We start from the raw sequence: 21,948 nt of genomic DNA on the forward strand, positions 1-21,948 counted from the left end.
CAAAACTTTGGTTTCTTTTTCAGATCACAAAAACGGACAGCACTTTATAATCCCTCAAATGGCAGACAGGTAAGGACCAGTCTAGTTTATCGGCAAGCATTGCCTTGGTTTACAGTATTTAAGTGTGTTCTATTTTGTGTTTAACAGAGCCCATACATTTTTCTCTTTTATGGCTATACACTTTGGAAATAAGGCGGCTGTAAGTAAACCACCATGTGAAACTTAACTTGGAATGAGCACAGATAACAAATACACAGATAAGGACTTGTAGCCAGTGAGGCTGCCACTGCTTTGGCCAGCTGACCTGGCATCTTGAGCCTGTAGGTTGTATTCACAGCTATTTCTGTGCCAGAAGAGATTGTATTCTTTGCCTATAATAGGGGTTGGCAAACTTTGTTGTCACAACCTGGATAGGAAATAAATTAAGCTTTGTGAGCTGTGAGCCGGTCACAGCTGCTCAGAGTGTCAGTGGGCTCTTAAGATAATAGGCTGGATGCTGGAACTTGAACCTTTAGATCTTGAGAAATGGATGTTCGTTTTCCTTCTCTATATCCAAAGTGTTTAAAAACATAAAAGCCATCTTTAGTTCATGAGCTGAGCAGAAAAGTCCTAACTTGCTACCCCCAGCCTATCGGGTGAGGTGACTATTGCATGAAGCCCTGTTGATCCAGTGCTGCCAGAGTCCACAAAATGTCTCACTGCCATTCCAGCAGTGAGCTTGTCTTTCTGCTTTTTCCGTTTCCCTTGTCATTTTTTCTTTTTATCTTGCCTTTTTTTCTTTTGTGCTACAGATGGAACTCAGCAGCTCACACATTAGACAAACACTTTACCCCTAAACCGCATCCCAAAGCCTAGAGATGAACAGTAGCTTTTCTCAGTTGCGGGGCAATGTTTTCTCTTTAGCACATTCCCTGACTACTGGGTTTTTAGGAATCACTGGAAAAATTGTTTCAGTCTCTTCTGTGACTCTTTGGCTACAGAATGCTTGGTTCAAATGTTTGCATAAACCGTAATATTTCATGCCTTGGTTATCTTAATCTTAATCCTCTTAATCTTCTAGAGAGTTCACAGCATGCTTCTATTTACTTGCTTAATCATTTTGTGCATTTTCTTAGCAGCCTGGATTTGTCTGAGTTGGCAAAAGCTGCCAAGAAGAAACTTCAATCTGTGAGTATCTCTTTCTGGTGAACCCCAGTTTGGAAACCCTGATGGCCCCTGTTGTCAGTCTGAGTTACCTGTTGCACCAGATGACTTTTGTACAACCACTATTCAGACAACCCGTGTTCTCCATTGTGTTAAAAATTCAGCCCTTACCTGTGATAGTAGAGAATTGTTTTCAGCCAAAGTTCTGGGTATCTCTCAGGGTACTGGAGTGAGTGTGGGGCTCCTTCCTTGGGATTTCTTACATTAGTCATGGGATACTAAGGAGTAATAATAGCTGATGCTGGCAGGCCAGTAAGTCTACCTTCATCCGCTGGAGTGGTGTAACTCTCTTGCCCATCATATGTCATCCTCAGAGAGCTTTTAAAATTTATGCTTCTGAAAGCTCATGGTCTGGACCCATATGTGTTTTCAGTGTTTTCCCAGACCTGTGGGTCAAAAGCTCACACTAATCTTTGCCTGCATTTGCAAGAGGCCCTGGGAGAGTAACTTCTAAATTCTGTCATCTTTCCCAGGAACACTCACAGGTGCTTCTGGGTTACCTTGTGAGATTTTCCTCCTTACCCGTTCTCAATGCTCCCAGATCAGAGCCAAGAGCCTTTGCTTTTTTTTTTTTTTTTTTTTTTTTTTTTGTCACCATTAAGGACCCTTCAGTACCATCTCACTTCCCATCTGGTTATGGTACATGAATTGTTGGGGTGGCTCTGTGAGTTAGCTAGCTCTCTGAAGCCAAAAGTATCTGCCTTTCAGCCCTTCTCCAGGACTCTCTCCTGCAGGTTTGTCCTGCCTGGTTCCCATTCCTTGAGCTCCTCCGTAGTTTAGGTAAAGCCCAACTTCCCTGCTTGGTGATTTTCCACCTTCCCTTCTTCACAGAGACCCTGTAGAACCTCATACAGCATCACAAAGTACCACATATAATAAATTTATCCTCACTAGTATTTAATTGTACTGTGAAATAAATGTGTTTTATGCAATTTGTCTGGTGTCTCTGTGTTCTGTATGCAGTTTGTATGTTTGTGTGTTACTGCTCTTAGTTAAGGAGGCCATGAAGTAAGATAAATAAGATGTCAAGCTTTCAAGGCAGCACGAGAGTGTGCTTTCCTTGTAGTTACTGGTGGTCTGTAAGCAAACTTTTGTTATACATCTGTCGACAGATTCCAACTTACTCTGTGTTGGCTGGGCTGGATGCCACATGAAACCTGAGGTTAATATCTGTAATACCTAACATAGGGTGGGCATTAAGTAAATAACTTGGGCAGAGTTTAATATACTCTCAAGACCTTAGGCTGTGTGACAGGCTTGCCCAGCTCACCCTCATGCCCTGCAAGCACAGAGCCTTCCCTCCAACAAGAGTGCTGGGGAAAAGGCACTGTCTCTGCTCTGTTGGGTATCCCAGGGTCTCCTTCTCAGAGGTGGCTGCTCTTACCAGTGCCAAGGTAGCCTTCATCCCTCACTACCTTCCTTCTTCCTTCTCTTTCTCGTCACTTTTTTCATTTTTCCCCTCCCTCCCTAATTGTCTGTTTCATACTCTCTCCTCCCTCCCTAGTGAAAAACTGAGGGAATATAACAAAACCAGCGTTTTTGTTATATTTAATAATATTTTATTGTATTTATGTTACAAGTAATACATTTCATATTATTAACTTAATTTTTGACACTTCTGTTTCTAAAATTCCTTGTCTATGAGACAATAGTAAATTCTGTCCTTGTTGATGGAATTGAACTGTACAGTTAGCACCATGTCTAAGATGCAAGACCTCAACAGTGTGGGCCATGTGGCCATTAGTGGTAACAAAAAAACTTGCCATCCAAACCCTTGCATGTAGAAACTGGATGATTCTCATGAATGTTTGAGCTCTGAGACTTCCTCATCTTCTCTGGCAATATTCTCATGAGGTTTGTTTTGAACAATAAGTGTAATGTGAGTGTTCTAGAAAAACTGAAAAGACATGGAGTTGTCCTCAGTCACCTTACTCTTAGTGAGCTCAAGCTCAGCATTTTGGCGTATGTCCTTCAGTTTTTATTTCCTATTTGTATTTTTTTTTCCCTTTCTGGAGATTGTAGTAACAGAATTTCATACCCTGCTTTTTTTCACCCAGCGGGTATCATAGGCATTTCCTGTGTTCATCTGAGGGCTCTGAAGGCAGTGTTTTAAATTGTTGACTAAAGATCTCCAGGTTCATCCAAGTGGATGTCCCTCCTAATGCCAGGTATTATGTGTGGACATCAGAACAGAGTGGCCAGTGTGACAGATTCAGTGTCTGTCCTCACAGGGCACAAGGCAGTCAGTAAAGAAGTCATGGCTGCTAGAGTTTCAGGGTGAGTCTCCAGACAAGAGCCACGCTGGGGCTTCAGCTTGTCGAGTTTGTAGACCTTGATGGTCCTCCCCCTAAGTTTTTGGCTGCTGTGAGGGCCATGGTCTGTGCGATTGTGATGTGAGCTATACCCCAAGTGTATTGGGGAGCCACATTGTGCTTTGCTTGGTAGGAAGCCAGCAAAGAAGCCTTGCTGAGAAGTGTTTTCATCCACTCCCAACAGCATCCAATCCAGGGCCTTGCACAGCATGGGCAGACATTTTACCACTGAGTGTCATTGCCATCCCTACCCAAGGGTTTTCACTTCTTTATTCTGTGAGGGATTTGGGATCCCTTCCTTTTGTAGATCGGACAAAAGTTCTCCGGACAGCAGAGACCTGCAGGATGCTGGCTCACAGTGCAACAGAGTGAGGGCTATCTCTGAGAGGGCTCTGGTTAGTGTCTCCACTGAGGCAGTGGCCTGTCTGTTGTAGAGTAGGACCTACACCATCTGGAAATGGTTGCAGTGTCTGTAGTGCCTAGTGGTGGGCACTCGTTAGGTACTGGCTTTGAGTAAGACATTGGAGATAAAGGGTGACTATGTGACAGGTGTTCTACTGGTGTTAATTGTTGTCCCTTGTGTCCCTGATATTTTTGCTTTCAGCTAAATAATCATTTGTTTGAAGAACTTGCCATGGATGTGTATGATGAAGTTGACAGGCGAGAGACTGATGCAGGTGACGTAACACGCAGCCTATCTACTAAGCTTCTGCTCTCAGTGGGCGGTGCCCAGCTGCTGGCCTCTGTTTTTCTTGTCCAGTTGCTACTGTCCTCATAACCTGTGTGTTGACATGTACTTTTGCGAGTGTTGGCTTCCGAGTGTGCTTCCCCAAGTCTCCCTCGCAGTGCGTGAACCATGCCTCCCAGCGGAGCCTTGGCACCGCAGGTGTGATGAGATTCTATCTCTGGCTCTTTTCCTCTGGCTAGTCTGGCTTGCCACGCAAAACCACAGCACCCTGGTAACCGAGACAACCGTCGTTCCCTTTCTACCGGTCAACCCTGAGTACTCCTCAACACGAAACCAGGCAAGTGGCTTGGGGTGAAAAGTTACTAATGTTAATATTGGGGGAATGACTAATGTCATGATATTTAGTATCCTGTATACATGTAAACAGACAACTTGAAAGTTGATAAAGGAGCATATATGAACAGAAAAATGGGAACAGTATACAAATGTGAAAGAAAATGGTAGAAGATAGGAAAGGACACTCCAGGCTGACAGTGGAGTAGGTTGCGTGCTCATGCTGCTGATAAGACTGGATGGGTTGTTGGCTTCTTGTGTGAACCCAGTGCTCAGGAAGCTGGGGCAGGAGGACCTCAAGTTGGAAGCCAGCCTGGGCTACATAGCAAGACTATGACAGAGATGGGGAGAGGGGAGCAGGGAAGAGGAAGGGAGGGAAATTGTTTTCTAGTTCATCAGAACCCTCAAATTTAAGTAAATCCTCATTTCATTTAAGAATATTTCCAAGCTGGGTGTGATGGTTCACACCTTTAATCCCAGTACTCAGGAGGCAGGCGGATCTATACACATGATCTTGTCCAGTAAAGGAGGGGATGTGGAGAGGGTTTAGTCTGACTGATGGAAGTCCCTAAGAATGGAGCCACATCCAGTCTGTAACCTCATCTTTAAGTTTGGAATTTCCTTCCAGATTAACTCTCCCTTACTTCAGAATTAAGTTGTTCATAATAAAACTACGTTTTTATATTCTGGCGACTCTGAGGATTGAACCCTGGGTCTCATACATGCTTGTCAAGTGTTCTATCAGTGAGCTACATATCCAGCCAGTTCATTCATAACAGCAAATATGTGCTGTGAAAACGTAACTCTTAAGTTTTCTGAAGTGGCTTGAAGCTGCTGCCACAGGAAATATTAGTGTTAATTAAGGGAATAATGGTAAGTGAGTTAGTGTGAGTGAGATGGGAGACCTTGAATAAGTCTGACAGTCTTGGATGTTTGCTGTCACTATTCATGCTTCTATGTTTACATTGGAAAATATTTCCCATTTTTTCCTCACCATAGGGCAGACAGAAATTAGCTCGGTTTAACGCCCATGAATTTGCTACACTAGTCATCGATATTCTCAGTGACGCCAAGAGGAGACAACAGGGCAGTTCTCTCTCCAGGTCAAAAGGCAAGTGTCCAGCTCTAATGTGCCTGGGGCCTTCATAATTAGGTGTTCAGTCCAGAGCTAGAGGTGATGGGGCGGTTGTAAAAAGACCATGCTGAGAGTTTCTTTGCTGATATATCATGACAGAGAGGTACCTGTTGGAGCCCTGATGAATAAGGAGTACTTCAAAAATATTAAGTACTATACAGATTTATCTTATATGTGATTTTCTTCCATAAAATTGGCACCTTAAAATTAACCTAAAAGCCTAACTTAAATTTGACAAAGGACATAAATAAGGAAATGGAAATGAAGGCTCCTGATTACAGTTGTTTCCCCTGCTGTCACTCACTTCCAGAACCCCTCAGTCTCTAATAATCAGAATTTACTGTGTGAACTTTAAATGTCTGTAGCAGGAAGCACTATGATGAGAAGTATAAAGCTCGCTGAGCATTTGTTTCAGAGTGGCTTGGACAGTCCAGACATAGGAACCCACTTCCCTTATAGCCAGCCCATAACTTTGTTCTTGTTTTTTTATGTAGATACAGGAACTATGCCTTTTTATTTTGAGGTACCTGCACAAAATATTTGTGCCATAAAAATTAAGGTTCTAGTCAATATCACATACTTCAAAGGCAGAAATCATTAACTAATAATAATTTGTGTTTCCTCTTGCTAGTTAAGAAATTTGATTCTATTAATTCAGCAAACGTGGTCTGGAAAGGTCTATTAAATTGATGAAGGTGCAGTTTGGAAAATCTTTGCATAAGAGAAATGACCAGATGTTCCATGTTGTGTATGATATCAAAAACATTAGAAACACCCAAATCATAAATTCTAGAGAAACAGTCACATGAGTAATATAAAGACATCTTCCAGAAATATTTAGTGATGTGAAGCAGAATAATACAGCTTTTAAAGGTTTGGTGCAGTCTCCATTTTGAAAGGTGAGTATGTTGGTAGAGATAACTACAGGTGTCTGTAGCTGACACACATGATGCCTGCATGGAAGTGCTCCTCGCCAGCAGATTTGGCATTGCCCAGAGCACATTCCTGGCTGAGGTTGATGCTAGTACCTTCCTGCACCTGTGCTTCAGTTTTCATGCTGTATACGTGACCTTTCATAGACTACTTAATACCACATTTGCTCATTCGTATATTTTGTTTGTGATTGCACTGCCTTAAAAAAAAAAAAACCAACAACTCCTAGTTCATCCTAGTTCAGTGGGGAAGGTGTGTGTGTTTGATGAGCATCTTCCTGGCGTGACTAGGAGTGCGGTTGGCCTCATTAGTGTCCACACTGTATGCCATCTATTTACGTCTGTATTGGAATGATGGTATATTTTAAAGCTTTGTCTTAAAAGTTAAAATAGAGCCTGGCATTGTGGCACAGGCCGGTAATACCAGCACTCGGTGAGGCAGAGGCAGGTGAATCTCTGAGTTCAAGGCCAGCTCGGCCTACAGACGAAGGCGAAGGCCATACAAAGAAACCCTGTCGGGGCGGGGGGGGAGAGGGGAGAAAGGCTAAAATAGGACCAGTACATTTCTTAAGAAATTAGAATTCACTGTCCAGATGAAGCTATCTGTGAAACAGCATTGGGAACTGGAGTTATTTGAGTTTCCCCAAATAAACCAAGTGTCTTTGGAGGTTTGTAAATGCTCACTGCTCCCCATCTATGGAATGGAGGCTACTGATCATGTACACGTGTGTGATCACTAAACCTTTCTCCTCTTGTCTGCTTCTAATCTGGATTCAGGTGACTGGCTGCTGCTGTTCATACTCTTTGCACCTGGTTTCTAAGCTATATGCTCTCTGGGGTTTTGTTTGTTTTTGAGGCATGGTCTCTCTCTACGTAGCCTGGGCTGTCCTAGAACTCTGTATGTAGATGAGGCTGGCCTTGAAACTGTAGAGATTGCCTGCCTCTTCCTCCCTGATGCTGGGATTAAAGACAAGTGTCACCATGCCGGCTGCTTTCTGTTTACCTTGCCATTCCCCTATTAAGCATGTCACAGTGCAGGTGCCTCGCTTCACTTTGTGTTTATGCTGTGAAGTGGTGCCCCATGTGTGCAAAACCCAAGACTTACTCACCACCTCAGTCTGGCAGCTCAGGGAGCTTCTCCAGGCTTGGCAGCTGAATGAAGAACACCTAGCTTCTCTGTGGAGCTGTCCGTTATGCTCCCATTTTCTCTTAGCCATCTATGGGTGTGAATATACCATTACTATTTCTGCCATTTTCTTTCAGCCAGCTTTTAAATGGCTAAACAAGAAATTCATCCTAATAGTTTTTCAGAAGGAAAACCTGTATTTTAAGTGTGAAATAGTTCTTCTTCTTCTGTGAACAGACAATGTGGAACTCATATTGAGAACAGTCAGTAGCCAGCACAGCACTGAGAGCCAGGACAACGACCAGCCAGACTATGACAGCGTGGCCTCAGACGAAGACACAGATGTGGAAACCAGAGCAAGCAAGGCAAGCCGACAGAAGGTGAGAGGACATACCTCACACAGGACAGACATGTTTTATTTAAAACTTGTTCTCGTGCTGGGGTTGTAGCTGAATGGCGGAGTGTGTGCTGAACACGTACAGCCCCTGAGTTCAGGTCCCAGCACCATTTGAAAAGCACACACAATCATGCCAAAAAAATGAAACATGCGTGCAAAATTGCAAGGGTTAGCCTTTTGAAGGTGTTGGGAAGTGGGTGAAGTTGGGTCCTGCTACCTCAAGCCAAGCAAAGCTAAAAAAGTAAGTGCTCTTAAGATAAGGCGCTTTGTCCCGAGCAAGTGAGGGTCAGCCACGCTGACGTCAGGACTCATTGTGTGAGCCGTGACCAGAGGCTTTACGCACTCTGTGGCTTCTCTGTGTGCATCTTCCCAGTGAGGCTCAACTCCTTTTCCCTGAAAAGGTCACTGATGAGGAAGAGGGACAGTGACAGTAAAGTGTACACTGTACAGGCGGTGTGCGTCATAAAGTACAGATGAGCTAGGGGGTGGGAAGAGAGAATGTCACACTCTGGAACAGTAAGGGAGGAGGCTGTTAGACAAGGCCTTACAGGATGTGTGGGACTGAGGCCTGAGCAGATGGTGAAGCAGAAAAGTCTGAGCAGTGAGAAGGAAGCACCAGGGTCTCCGGAGAAGGCTGCTCATGAGTAGGAACAGCCTGAAAGAGCCACACACAGCGTGAGGTTCATGACACTGCGGTGACGAACTGAAGCCTAGAGGGCAGTGCAGAGCTGCCTCGGGCTGGGGCCAGAGGCCCAGTGACAGAACTGTGAACAGGCGACAGGGCCAAGGGTCTGGAATGCTCCATCACTGAGGGCTGAATTCCCAGGACTGAGCCAGAGAGGCACTCCACAGACACTAAGAGTGATAAACAAGAAGCTGTGCTAAAAAGGTCTGGAGCCTTGAAGCAGGGGGATGGACTTAGAGATATGGCCAGCATTTGCTATTTCCATTGGCAGAAGCTACACCGCCGCCTGGGCTGCCCGGGTGGAGTCCACTCAGTGAATGCCAAGCATTAGCATCAGGGATAGACCTTGCACTGACTGACCAGGTTCCCACGTTCCCCTCAGTCGCTAGCTGAGCTCTCCCCCCGGTCAGAACCTTCTCCATACACATTCTAACTGATTGCCTCAGCTCCTCAGGCACTACTCAGAGCTCACCCCAGCTCCAAACAAGCAGCTTTTGCAGCCCACCGTGCTCCAGTGTATGTCTCCCATCACTAGTCACCGTCCTACTGTGTGCCACACGTCAGTTACTCCCTCTCTCGTGCTGCTGGGATGTAAACACCATGGAAGCAGCGGTCTTTGTTCTCTCCTCAGATATATCCTCCTAGAAATTGCCTGTTGCTCAATAAGTAGTGTGGAATGAATGAACCAATGAAAGAAGTTTTTTGAATTAACAAGGAAAATGTATGCAAGTCAGAACAGACCTTAGACAGACAGTGTCCATATAGGTCTGCAGCCCCCCTGCCTGCTCCTGTAGGAACTTCTGGCTTCAGATATGCAGAAGTACAGTAGTGCCCTGCTTTTCATTTGGTTTAATTTTGCAATTCAGCTGGCATGGCCAGAGGTGGAAACTCTTTAGCTGTTAGTCTTTAACATCATCATCTCGGATTGTGAACATTTTCCCGATTTATTTTTAGAGCCTAGATTCAGATTTGTCAGATGGACCAGTCACTGTGCAGGAATTTATGGAGGTCAAAAGCGCCCTAGTGGCTTCTGAGGCCAAGATACAGCAGCTAATGAAGGTGAATAACAACTTGAGTGACGAGCTGAGAATTATGCAGAAAAAGGTAACATGTTAATAAATGCCAGGATGGCTGACTCATTGATCCCATAGTAGAAGGGAGAATCCCAGTCACCATGCTTGTGGTCAGAGGGAAGAAAAACATCTACTGTAACAGACCTAGAAATACTGGGGCCAAGCTATCCTCCTGAAAGCAGGATGTGTGTGGGTGTTTGAAATGACGTACTTTGATTAGAAATGCATCCGGAGTAGGACTAGGGACTGTAGCTCAGTGATAGTGCATCTCCCTAGCACACAAAAGGTCCTGGGCTGTTTTTCTGTTTGGCTGGGGATATAGTTCAGTGTATACTATATGAGCACAAGGCTTTGGGTTTGCATTTAAAAATGCATTCAGAGTAAATTCTCAACTAGGAGAGCCCTAAGAGCCTAGTGTTTGTGTGAAACAGCATAGCTTTCTCCTATCCTGGGATTCCTGGGAATCTGGAAACCACTACTTGGATATGATCCCTGCACCCCCTCCCCCATTACTGATTCTAAGATGAATCACACCATGCAGACAGAGCAGGCAAAAGAACATGCTTATTAGCATGTAGGTCCTAGCACCTACTCTGACTGCTACCTGGCAACCCTCTCCAGCATCTCAACTTACTGTCGCTAAGACTCATCACTCAGAGCAGGGATGGACACACAGCAGACTTCCCACACATTCCACCTGGACTAGCAAGGAGATCCAACCCATGTGTTCAGCACATTCCTAGCCATTCTCCTAGAACAGCGGTTCTCAACCTTTTTGGGTGGTGGGGTCGAACGACCCTTTCACAGGGGTTGTCTAAGACCTTTGGAAAACACAGATATTTACATTATGATTCGTAACAGTGGCAGAACTACAGTTATGAAGTAACAATGAAATAAATAATGTTATGGTTGAGGTCACCATGACATGAGGAATTGTATTAAAGGGTGCAGAATTAGGAAGGTTGAGAGCCACTGCTCCAGAGACTCAGGACTGCATGAGTGAACTCACCTGCAGGAGTGGGCAGCAGGAGGAAGGTGTGTGCTTAGGGGATGATGATGGCTGAGAGTGGGAAATGGAAAAGCAACAAGTAGTGCCCCTACTTTGTGGACACTGCACTCATCACTGAGCTCTTGAGAGACTCTTTACGTACCCCAGGAGGAACAACAGAGACTGGTTTATGTTTTTATGCTGTTGTTGAGGAATGCTGTTTCAGACTCAAACACTGTAAGTCCTGGTCACAAGGTGCATCTCCTAAAGGAAGGCCAAAAAATCACCCCTGCTCACTAGGGAATAAGGTTGTAAGAGCCTTTGAAGTCAGCAGCTCCAATGCTGTACTGCAGAGGATGACAGCAAGCGCCTGCAAATCATTCAGCACTTAGAATCAGAGCTCAATCCTGCCTTGCGACCCCATCTAGGCTGATGCACAGCTGCAACCACAAGGCCAAGAGCCCCTTGCTGTAGCAGAGAACTTTGTTTCCTCCGCTTTCTCTGAGGAAAGTGACATACACAGTGTAACCATACTATACTGGGAGTCAGTGCATTCAACAGCCTTATCAATTTCTTGGGTGATTTTTTTTTTCCTAAAACTTAGGTTTTTAAGTTGGTCTGCCAGGCATCACCTTTTTTTGTGCATAGTTCTCCTTTTATGTTTATAGAGGCCATCTATGTGACACAAGATGAGGATTGAAGTTCAGATTCCCAGAGCCTGTGTAAAAAAACAGAGTAGGCACAGTGGTCCACCTGCAGTGCCCAAGCACCAGAAATGGTCACAGGTAGTCTCCAGAGCAAGCTGCTAGCCAGACTAGCCAAAGGAGCGAGCCCAGGCTCAGTGAGACAGCTTGCCTCCATACATAAGAGAGAGAAGGAATGATTGCAGAAGATGCCAGTGTCTTCCCCACTCACACACATTTGCAAAAAAGTAATAAAACTAAAAGTTGGCTGGTGAGATGGCTTTGCAGGAACCTGCTATAGAGGCCTGACAGCCTGAGTTCGAGTCCCGACACCCACATAAAGGTGGGAGAAGACTCCACAGTTGTCCTCTAAGCACCGCTCTCAGACACCATATACACGCATACACAGTAATTTTCTGTTTTTATTTTAGTTGCTAGCGACAACCCAGAGCTCTGAAAGCAGGGAACTTGAGTTTCTAAGAAATGTAGAGCAAGGCCTGGGGAGATGGTTTAGTGAGTAAGACACGTGCCACCAAGCCTGATGACCTAAGATCAGTTCCCTAAACCCCGATGGTGGAAGGAGAGAACCAACTTCCCAACCTCTAAACACGTGCACTGGTGTGCACTCACTTGGGTGCACCCTCATGCACACAAATAAATGTTGGCCGGTGCCATTGTTCATTGGTTATCTCCTTGATTCTTACAAATGCTTTTGATTTCTGAAGATACTGAGTTATCTGTAGCTTTCTTTCCTGCCATATTTTTTCTAAAGAGTGTAGCCTGGTTCTTTTGAACATCATTGAAATTTATCTTAAGGCATCTGTTTTGTAAAGCAGAGTAATTAATTCTTTGAATTTGACACAGTCCCTACAATCCCAGCCACTTTGGAGACGGAGACAGAACAATCATAAGTTCAACCCTTCTTGGACTAAGAACTGGTTTGAGGCAGCCTGAGTTACTTGTACTCTGTCTCAGTTCCAGGGCATGGCGTGCCAGAGGCAAAGCTCTGATAGGCCACATGCCTCTGTGCTTGAGGCCCCAGATTACATTCCCTGTGCAAGGGGCTGGGGCATTTGAAACAAGGAACTTGTGTTCCTCCCAGAAGACAGTTGGGCAAAATCCTGACTGGATGTTTCTGAGGCCGCCACAGTGTTCGGGGAGTGTCTGATTTCTCAGCATGCTCTGAGTGCCCTCAGCGGGCTTTCAGCATAGGCAGGCACATGAGCCCTGTGCTTCGGGATGTAACTGCTTACACGCCTCAGTCTTTGGACTATGGCCATTTCACTGAGGCCACCCAGTCCCCATTGATAATCCTGACAGGCCATTCACACTTGTCTGTACCGTGGAATGTAGGAATTTCTAGAGGTTCTGTCTTTGAAGAGGTTGCACATATAAACAAGGAAGCCATGTTTCTGCAGAAGTGGGCAGAATACAGAGACCTGGGGTCTGTTTACATAGCAAAGGGAGTATTGACTTCATTTCAAAGCTAAAGTTTTCAATAGAGTTGGCAAAGTAGTGTGATTTATATCTGATCTTTCACATTTAACAGTTGCTTGGAAACGATGCTAATTAATGAAGAGGACCGGCCACTGTTGGTGTATTTTCCACAGATCGGTGCTTTCTAAATAGAAATTGAGAGTTAACTCCCAGCACAGCATGAGCTTGCTATTGGAAAGTAAGGAGATGGTTGTTCACAGACTTAAACCTTGGTGCTGGAGGACAGTGTGGTCAGAGTGAACATTCTGTCAGAGCAGGCAGTTGAACTCATACCACCACCCACCCACCCCGCCCATACAGTGACATGGAAGGTGCCATCAGAGGTGAAGGTCCGATGCAGAATGGGTACAGTGTAAGTTGCCAGCCCCACAATTCCTTGCTGAACTCTCAGACTTGAAGCAGCTCACGTGTGAAAATTGGAACAGGTGTTCAGGACCTTCGGGTGACAGTGTCTGACCAGAGTGAGGTGGCACCAGGCAGCCTAGCCTATCCAAAGCCAACGTCACCGACTGCATGGTTTTTGGGTGTAAAAGCCAAAGGAGAGAAAGGCCAGATACACCAGCCCTGACAGAAAAGGACTGATCAGCAGAGAGAAGCAAGTGTACCTCATGGAGCACCCCCTCCTGTGAAGATGCTAACATAGTCCAGTAGCTTGCACTTTTTTTGTGATACATTAAGTTAGCAAACTTACTGTGGTTTGGATCCCTTATACTTTTTTAAAGACATGCTTGAATTGTTTGGAATATCAAAAGTGCTATGCAATAAAATTTTTTTTGATCCAAATTTTTCTTGTTGGCTTTTTGGAAAGCAGCAGACACTGGACTTTTTCCTGGGCTGAACCTCACCCTTTCTTGCTTCGCACAGCAACGCTAGTTGTCTTTGTGCTGCTTCCATGGTGTCTCCTGTCACTTTTCCCATTTGCAAATTGCTAAGGGCCATGTGAAAAGAATCATGGTTAATGTTCTGAACCTCTTCCTTGAAATAGCCTTAGGGTAATCCAGAGAGGGTAATCCAGAGTGTAGCTTGTCTGCCAGTGTTTTCTGGTCCCACCATGACAAGTTCTTAGGTGGTTAGACTTGAGTTTCTAAGGAGCCTATGTGATGGAAAAAGTGAGTTATTGCACAAGGAGTTGTCATCGTCGCTTTCACTTGCATCTCAGCTAGCTTCATGCTCTCATCAGATCATGGTGCCTTGGTGTCCTTGACTTTGCTTTGTCTTTGTCTGACTAGTGTGCAAAAACACAGGCCCACTGCCAAACATTTCTTTCAGCTTCAAACTCTACAGACTGAGAATTCAAGCCTCAGGAAACAGGCCACAACCAATGCCTATCAGGCGCAGACTGGTTCTGACTACCCAGACACTTCCAGCCACTCTTCCTTAAAGCGCCGGCCATCTGCCCGGGGCAGTAGGCCCATGTCCATGTATGAGACTGGATCAGGTCAGAAACCATACCTACCAGTGGGAGGAGCCAGCCACCCTGAAGAAGGCAGGACAAGACCCCAACCCTTCCCTGCTCATGTAAGTAGCTCCTCTGCTCGTCCTGTCCCCACTGTGCAGTCTGACTATGTGTTCCTTCCTCTGACCCTGTAGATCTCTGGGCTGCTTCTCTTCTGCCTAACTGGGCTCTGAGAGGTCTCCTGTATTTGCTGAGTGAACACATCTGCAAATGTTCCCAGTGTGACCAGGAGCACATGGGCTTGTGGACTGGAAGGTTTTGGCTAATAGGGCATTCTGGCTCTTGTTCAGCTCCCTCTCTTCAGTTCCTCTCTTTCCATGGTGCACTTCCCAGGCAGCCTCTGTTAGCAATTTTCCGGTAAAGCTTCTTCCCAAGTTCCACAAAGAAATCCAGTTGTAAAAGTCACTAACAGAAATGTCTTTGTCTTCAAAATAGGCAGAGGTTGAGGCTGGTGACATGGCTCAGTGGTTAAGCACATTGGCTACTTTTGCAGAGGACGTGGGTTCAGTTCCCAGCACCAATATGGCACATAACCCACTCCCAACCGGCTCTAACTCCAGTTTTAGGAGATTTGACACTCTTCTTCTGGCCTCCCAGGGTGCACTGCATGCACATGGCATGCATACATGCAGGCAAAACACTCACACAGAAAATAATGTTTTTAAAAACACAACAAAGTAGGCAGAGACATGCTCCCTTTATGAACTGGAGCCCTTAGGAACCAGGCTGTTCTTTTTGGACCCCATGACTTGATACATGGAGTTGAGGACTCCAGACATCAGCATCTTCTTACTGACCTCAGCATAGGCTGTTAGCATGGCTTGGTCATCTCATAAAGATGCATAAGCAGCAGTTATAGCAGCACACTGGAAGCTGAAGCAGGAGGATTGCCTGGACTATATAAAAGCTTATCTCAAAAAAAATTTTTTTTTAAAGAAGAAAACAGGTACATAATAGAAACTGTATGTCCACCCAAAGTGTCAGTTCCCAAGACTGCTTTGCAGCAGGTCCTCACTGGCTGCATTGGTGCGCGCATTGGGATGCCAAGCCTTCAAACACCAAAACATTCCGTCTTCAGGATTGACTTATTATGACTATGTCTGTGTTCACAGACCACAGCAGGCTTAAACTGCCTTATGCAATTCTTTCTTCAGAGTGTAACATTTATCCTTCTGAACATCAAAATTTATTTCTTCTAGGTACATAGAGAATGTCAATAAAATTCTTAGTCATGTGAAGTTATGATACGATCTAATAAATTGAGCTGATTTTAATTTTATCGGACTTGAGGATGATAAAACTGAGTCTGTAACCAGAGGTGTATTGTCTTATCTTCCCTTTATTTGGTTTTATTGCTTGAAGACCGTTGACCTGATAGATTTGCCATTGAACTAAGTAAAAAAGAGTCTTATTTTTATATAACTGAAAGAAAACTTAGGCAGCTCAGGTAGCTTCCACAGTGTACTTGATTTTAGAGGGAGTTAGTGTGTGAGGCTGTTGTGCTGCGCTATGTCTGTACTGAGACTGGGGTGATGGTGTGCACCAGCTTACAGTCAGTCAGTCACAGTGCTTGTGTGATATTCTCCTCTCAGCTGGAGAGCAAGTGTCATCACAAGCTGTGCAGGAATTGCTGCCAGTTTTGACAGCCATGCCAAGCACAGCTATGACAGCTATGGTATCTTTTCCCTTACGGAGAAGAGGACTTTTAAGTGCAGAGTGGTTTCATCAGGGATTAGCTGCTCAGGAGGTGTGTCACAGCTGTCACTGAGCCCATGGGACTATTGTGTGACAAGCTGTAGGGTGGGAGCCCGGGATTCATTTGTTTTGTGTTTTCCCAAGCTTGTTTCTTTCTCCACTTCCAGATTGGGAGGAGTGCACTTGTGACCTCCTCTTCGTCTCTGCCTTCCTTCCCCTCCACACTTTCCTGGTCCAGGGATGAAAGCACCCGAAGGGTTAAGTACACTCTAAATGGTCTGCCCTGGAGGAGGGGCAGTGCTCCTGGACTCTGCTTGGGCGCTGGCCCTTCTGACCCTGCCCTTGCTAACTGCCCTCTGTCCTGCATGAAGCAGCGCTTTGCTCCTGGGTTCTCACAGCAGCAGCACACGCGCTCATGCACATCTGTACCTGAAGAGACTTGGCCTCCCAGAGTAACTCCACACTGCTCCTTCTCACCTGTTTAACCCCCGCACAAATCAGCCTATCACATTCAATCCAAGCACACTGTCTTGTTAAAAATCAAACAAACAAGCAAACAAAAAACTTAGCTGACTGCTGGTTAAATATAACAGGGCAAATCCATCCAGGGTTTCATTTTGTTTTGTTTTTTTGAAGCTACAGTTGTGAAGTTAAAATATTATATTTGGGTTAGCATATCACATCTTACAAACCCTGCCCTCGATTGGATCTGTCATGCTTGCTAGCAGTGCAGAGACAAGGTGGCCACAAGCTTAAAGCTGTCCACTTGTAATGGTTGGCCAAGCCCTTCTGCTGCTGTGTGAATCACACTCTGAAAAGCAAAGCATGATCAGACAAGTCCTGCAGAGGGGCTGGGGGCCCCCCACAACGCACCTTGGAGAAAGGCACCTAAAGAGTGCAAAGTATTTAAATGGCATGGTCCCTGTTCCCAAAGGGACTGTCATGTAAAAAAAAAAAAAAAAAAAAAAAAAATGCTTTCATGTGTACACAGAGCATGATGATTTTCTCCTGAGGAAGGCTGTGGGCAGAGCCTGGAGACCCACCCTTCAGATTCCAGCTCAGTTTGTCTGTAGCAAGGGTGACAAGAGGGAAGGGAACCATAGGCAAGAGACCACCTTCCCCAACAAGTGTGATAAAGGCCCCTGTCTACTGCCAGGGTCACGTGGCTAGCCAGCTCCCTTTGAGTTTCCTCTCAGTCCTTTTGAAGTAGTGAAGTCAAAAGAATTGTTGCTGTTGGGTGTTTCTGAGCAGTCCTGAGAGTGACACAGAGCTCTGCCCCAATGCTTCAGTCAGAGAGTCACAAAACCTCCCACTGTGTTAATAATCTTGTTAATAAGAGCCAAGAAAGGCCCTTCTTAACTACCATAAGATTCTGTTGTTTTTAAATTTGCAGTGTTTTGGTAGCTTGACAAGTTGCTGAAATGACAGGGTTTTGTGCACAGTGAACAGAGGTCATCTAGGATCTACAGAGCTCCAGTAGCTTAGTCCTGGGTTTAGGGTTCCCTGGTTTGTCTGTGCAGAGAACTGGCAAGTTGTTACATAACTGAACCAACACCAGCTATAAGGTAACTTTTCTATTAACAGCTTTGAGAGAGCAGCACTTTAACAATCCTGGCTCTGCATGCTCACAGTAATTCTCATAAGCTTAAATGCTGGCTACATTGAAATCCTGTATGCTTTTTTGACGACGGAGGAGGACTTAGTACGTAAGTAATTGTCCCTGGGTGGTTGTCCTCTGCATTTGAAGAGAATTTCCTGAGCACTGTTAGTGGGTGTGTGGCTCACTCTTCTGAGATTTTTTAACAGATGTTGGCACTTTTGATCACTGTGGGTAATGTATTCATTTTCTAACTGTCATCTTGGCATCAGGGAAAGCAAAAATCATCGATAGAGATACTGGATTCCAAGAGACAGAAGGATTGAAAATGTAAGGCAGGCCTGGGCTACATAGCAAGATTCTGTCTCAAAATCCAAAATACAAATTGTGGAGGATATTAATACTTTTTTCTAGCTTTTTCCCCCATTGGAGCAGCTCTGAATGAACTAACATAATTAAAATGTAGTTTGTGTGTGTGTGCGTATGTGTTTGAAATTTTTTTAAAGTAAAGCTTAGTCAAACATTCCCTATAAAAGGCAAGAAAGGTCTTGGGGGGGGTAGGAGTTCTGAGAGCAGAAGTCTGCTTTCACTGCCCTTGAACTGAATATGGTACCCCCTCCCATCTGCTACAAGGGCCTCCACAGCTCTACCTATTCTCTGTTTTCAGAGGTAAATATTTTGGGAAACCAATAAAGTGGTTTGGAACTCTGAGTCATATAGGGCTGATCCGTTTGGTTCATAGACAGTGCATGGCTTTCCTGAGGGCTCATGAAACCACCCCTGACAGCAGTCCCTAGCAGCTGTGTTCCCCTGACTTAAAGCGGGTTACAATCTGCCAGCCATGAAGAGGAACTTAAGAACTGAGCTTGATAGTCTCATAAGGCTCCAAGCCAGCACTTAATCATTTGCCAGATGAATTGGAGTGGGTGAAAAGTTCATAGTGGATTTTAGGAAGTCAACCCCACTGTCTTCGATAGATGGGGAAACAGGAAGTCCAGGAGGAAATGTCAAGGGCCCCAAACAGAGAGAAGCAAAGTGTGGTGGGACTCAGGCACCCCACCTCAGGGCTGGCCAAACTACGGGCCTTGTGCAGACTCCCCCAGCCAACTTCTTTAGCAGCCATTTTTCTGGATAGCAATACAATTCACTGCCTGGTGTGTGTAGGTGACGCTTTTACAATCGCAGCCGTTGCCGTGCTCTCCTGCATCAGTTGAATCTCCTAGTTATGTGTGTTGATGAACATGGCTTAAGTACAGGGTGCATAGTTGGGAATAGCTAATCAGTCATCAGTTTAGATTTTTCATCAGCTTATGCCAATTTCTAGATGAGGGATTATCACACACAGATAAACACTGAGAGACGGTTCTCTCCACACGCTCCAAGCCCCGCCTCCTCCAGAGGACTTCATCCTGGACACATCTTGTCACACTGACAGGCCCTCCCTTTAACAGTGCTGCCATTCCCTTAAATCCGTTTGTAGGGATTCCTACTTTGAAGATACAGCTCATTTTAATCTTCACAGTTCTACCCATTCTCTGTTTTCAGAGGTAAATATTTTGGGAAACAAGTAAAGTGTTTTGGAACTATGAGTCATATTAGGCTAATCCGTTTGGTTCATAGACAGTGCATGGCTTTCTTGAGGGCTCATAAAAAACCATTCCTGAAAGCAGTTGTTAGCAGCAGCCAATCCAAGCTTCCCAGGCATGTAGTAATGGAGGGATCTGCAGATGGCTTGAGACCAGGCTCTCATTCTCTGCCCATGTGCTCTGCCTGAGAGCAGACAGCTAGCTTGTTTTGGTCTTTTTTCTTATCTGGTGTTAAATGGAATAATGTGAGTTAGCTTCCAGCTCTGAAGGTCTGTGTTCAGATAAGTGCTGCTGTGTTTGTTACCAACTGCATCTCATTCTTTTGTAGACCTGTGTTCCTTTCCTTTAAACCTGTAGGAGATAAGTGTGTGTGCGTGCATGCGTGACTGTGTCAGACTTAGCTGGCACCAGGGTCTGTTTAGGGCTTACTCTTAAACTAAGAAGAAATGGTGCACAAGTGAAAAAACCATTTTTGGACCCACTATTCACTCATCTTTTACTAGATTTCCAGTAAAAGGCTGGCTCCTGTCCCAAATGAGCTCTGGGTATGAAGGTAACATAGCTTGGCAGGAACACTTCCCTGGGAAGACTGAGGAAGGCCACAATGCTCAAAACTAATGGGGTCCCTTCTGTTTTTTTAGGCCTCCAGGCTGGAGAAGCAGAACAGCACACCGGAGAGCGATTATGACAACACTGCCTATGATACTGAGCCAGATGACATGGTGTATGTGCACAGGAGAGTGAGGGAGTTGGCTGTTAGTGCAGACAGGACAGGCTGTCCACCTTCACCCTGTGTCCAAAGACCATTCAGGGCTTGAGCTGGCCTAGCTCTCTGGCATCACACACTGTGTGTCTTCTGCACTCACATGGCACCTCAGCGCTGTCGGCTGTGTAGCACCTGCTGGGCTACAGCAGTGTTGTGCCCCTGTCGAGCCTGTAGGGGGTGGCTGTAGGTAGCTGCACCCTCCGTCTGTTACTTCCTCCATCTCCCTTCTTCACCCTGTCTACAGCAGCCCTCACCTCCAGCCCAGGACAGAATGAAAAGGTCTTAGTGTGGCCATAGGTGCTGGTTGATAAGCAGAGCTCGTGAGTCCTCCTGCTAAACAGGATAAAGGAGACCACAGGAACAGTCTGCTTCAGTGCCAGAAATGTGAGTCGTAGGAGCAGCAACCACTCATGAGTGCTGGCCATGCTTAGCTGTTCGTAACTATCCACAGGTCAAACCGGAAGGGACGGCAAAGGAGTATGCTGTGGCAAGGTGATGGCTCATTGCCAGACACAGCAGAGACGCACATGATCCCCAGCACCACCCTCCCCAGCACAGAAGATGTCATCCGGAAGACCGAACAGATCACCAAAAACATCCAGGAGCTCCTAAGAGCAGCCCAGGAGAGCAAGCATGACAGGTGCGGGCTGCTGTCTGGGAGCAGATGTCCATACCGGCAGGGCCTGCTTGAGTTCCATTGTGACTTCAGGGTGGTTGGAAACTTAGGCACCACCCATACGTCCTGAGTTTGGGGGTTTTAAGTGTGGTATTTTTATTGCTTTCATCATGTTACAAAGTAATCTGAAAATAAATACATCTAGAAGTTAAAGTACGGTGTACTGGGACAGCAGCTTCCCTGGGGTGAGGTTCTTCAGTTGTGAAGAAGCCATCTCACAACTGCTGGTGAATCTTCTGGCCACTGCTGCTCCCAAGAGTCTTTAGGACACGGTTTCCAGACAAGGTGTCCTTAGGGGAGGCCACTCTAGAGCTGCCTGGTTTCTCTGTGCACACATAGCTACACATGTTAACTTGACATAGAGCAGCACAGCGCCCCAACTTCCACAGCACTGTGTGAGAGAGATAAGGGAGTCTTAAACAAGAGCCACTCCCTGAGTGCTCCCAGTCTGTTGGATGCCCTGTGCTCAATTCCTTACACAGGTAAACACTGCTGGTGCTTCACACTGATGTAGATCCCTCTCTGATGGTGGTAGATATGTGCCTGCAGCCATTTCAGGCCTCCAAGCTTGCAAGGTGGATTTGCTTCAATTTGGGAAGAAATCTTTCTTTTGAAGACCAGGAGAAAATGAGATTTTAAAATCATTGGCTTATGCTTCTGATTTGAAACTAGAGTTGGCCTTTTTATTAACTGTTTGGGGTTCTGTACTTTCCTTTGGGATATGGGGCTGTGCTATGGGAGCCTCACCCCTTCTGCTTCCTTTTCATCAGGATCTGTCACTTAAGTTTACCTAGGTGTGCCTGCACTTCTGTCTTGGTTCTAGTTCCCTGAGTCCAGCAAGTCTCCCCCTGCCCCCAGCCCTCCTGCAGCCTCGCTTGCTCATGGCCATGTCTCTGTCATCTCTCTCCTCTCTATCACTCACACAGAGACACAAAGTAATACAAAATTAGAAATAGAAATGGCTTTTGATAGACTTTATTCAAAAGTCAATTGTATGATTTAAAAAAAAAAAACAAAACAGGGAAAGATTGTTACTTGAGGCTTTGAGTCTGCGATGTTTAGAAACAGCTTTGTCAACCAAACCTTCAAAGTCTTGGCAGTGTTTCCTTGCAGAAGGTAC

At 45.4% G+C, this 21,948-nt stretch overlaps 1 protein-coding gene across 12 annotated transcripts in view; it reads left to right on the forward strand.

Annotated features, from left to right (window-relative positions):
- Git2 (GIT ArfGAP 2) overlaps positions 1 to 21,948 on the forward strand; it is a 48,637-nt gene that overhangs the window by 22,467 nt on the left and 4,222 nt on the right. For 2 of the 12 annotated variants that reach the window (XM_021634722.2, XM_060382571.1), the window contains exons 8-18: positions 24 to 69; positions 1,116 to 1,167; positions 4,120 to 4,192; positions 4,443 to 4,540; positions 5,536 to 5,647; positions 7,967 to 8,109; positions 9,766 to 9,915; positions 14,322 to 14,570; positions 16,371 to 16,460; positions 20,028 to 20,110; positions 20,604 to 20,792. In XM_021634722.2, coding sequence (XP_021490397.1) covers positions 24 to 69; positions 1,116 to 1,167; positions 4,120 to 4,192; positions 4,443 to 4,540; positions 5,536 to 5,647; positions 7,967 to 8,109; positions 9,766 to 9,915; positions 14,322 to 14,570; positions 16,371 to 16,460; positions 20,028 to 20,110; positions 20,604 to 20,792 — 1,285 coding nt within the window. The other 10 variants (XM_021634718.2, XM_021634717.2, XM_021634719.2 and 7 more) reach the window with 10 other exon arrangements.

This window comes from Meriones unguiculatus, chromosome 4, assembly GCF_030254825.1.
Source record: "Meriones unguiculatus strain TT.TT164.6M chromosome 4, Bangor_MerUng_6.1, whole genome shotgun sequence".
Taxonomy (NCBI): Eukaryota; Metazoa; Chordata; class Mammalia; order Rodentia; family Muridae; genus Meriones; species Meriones unguiculatus.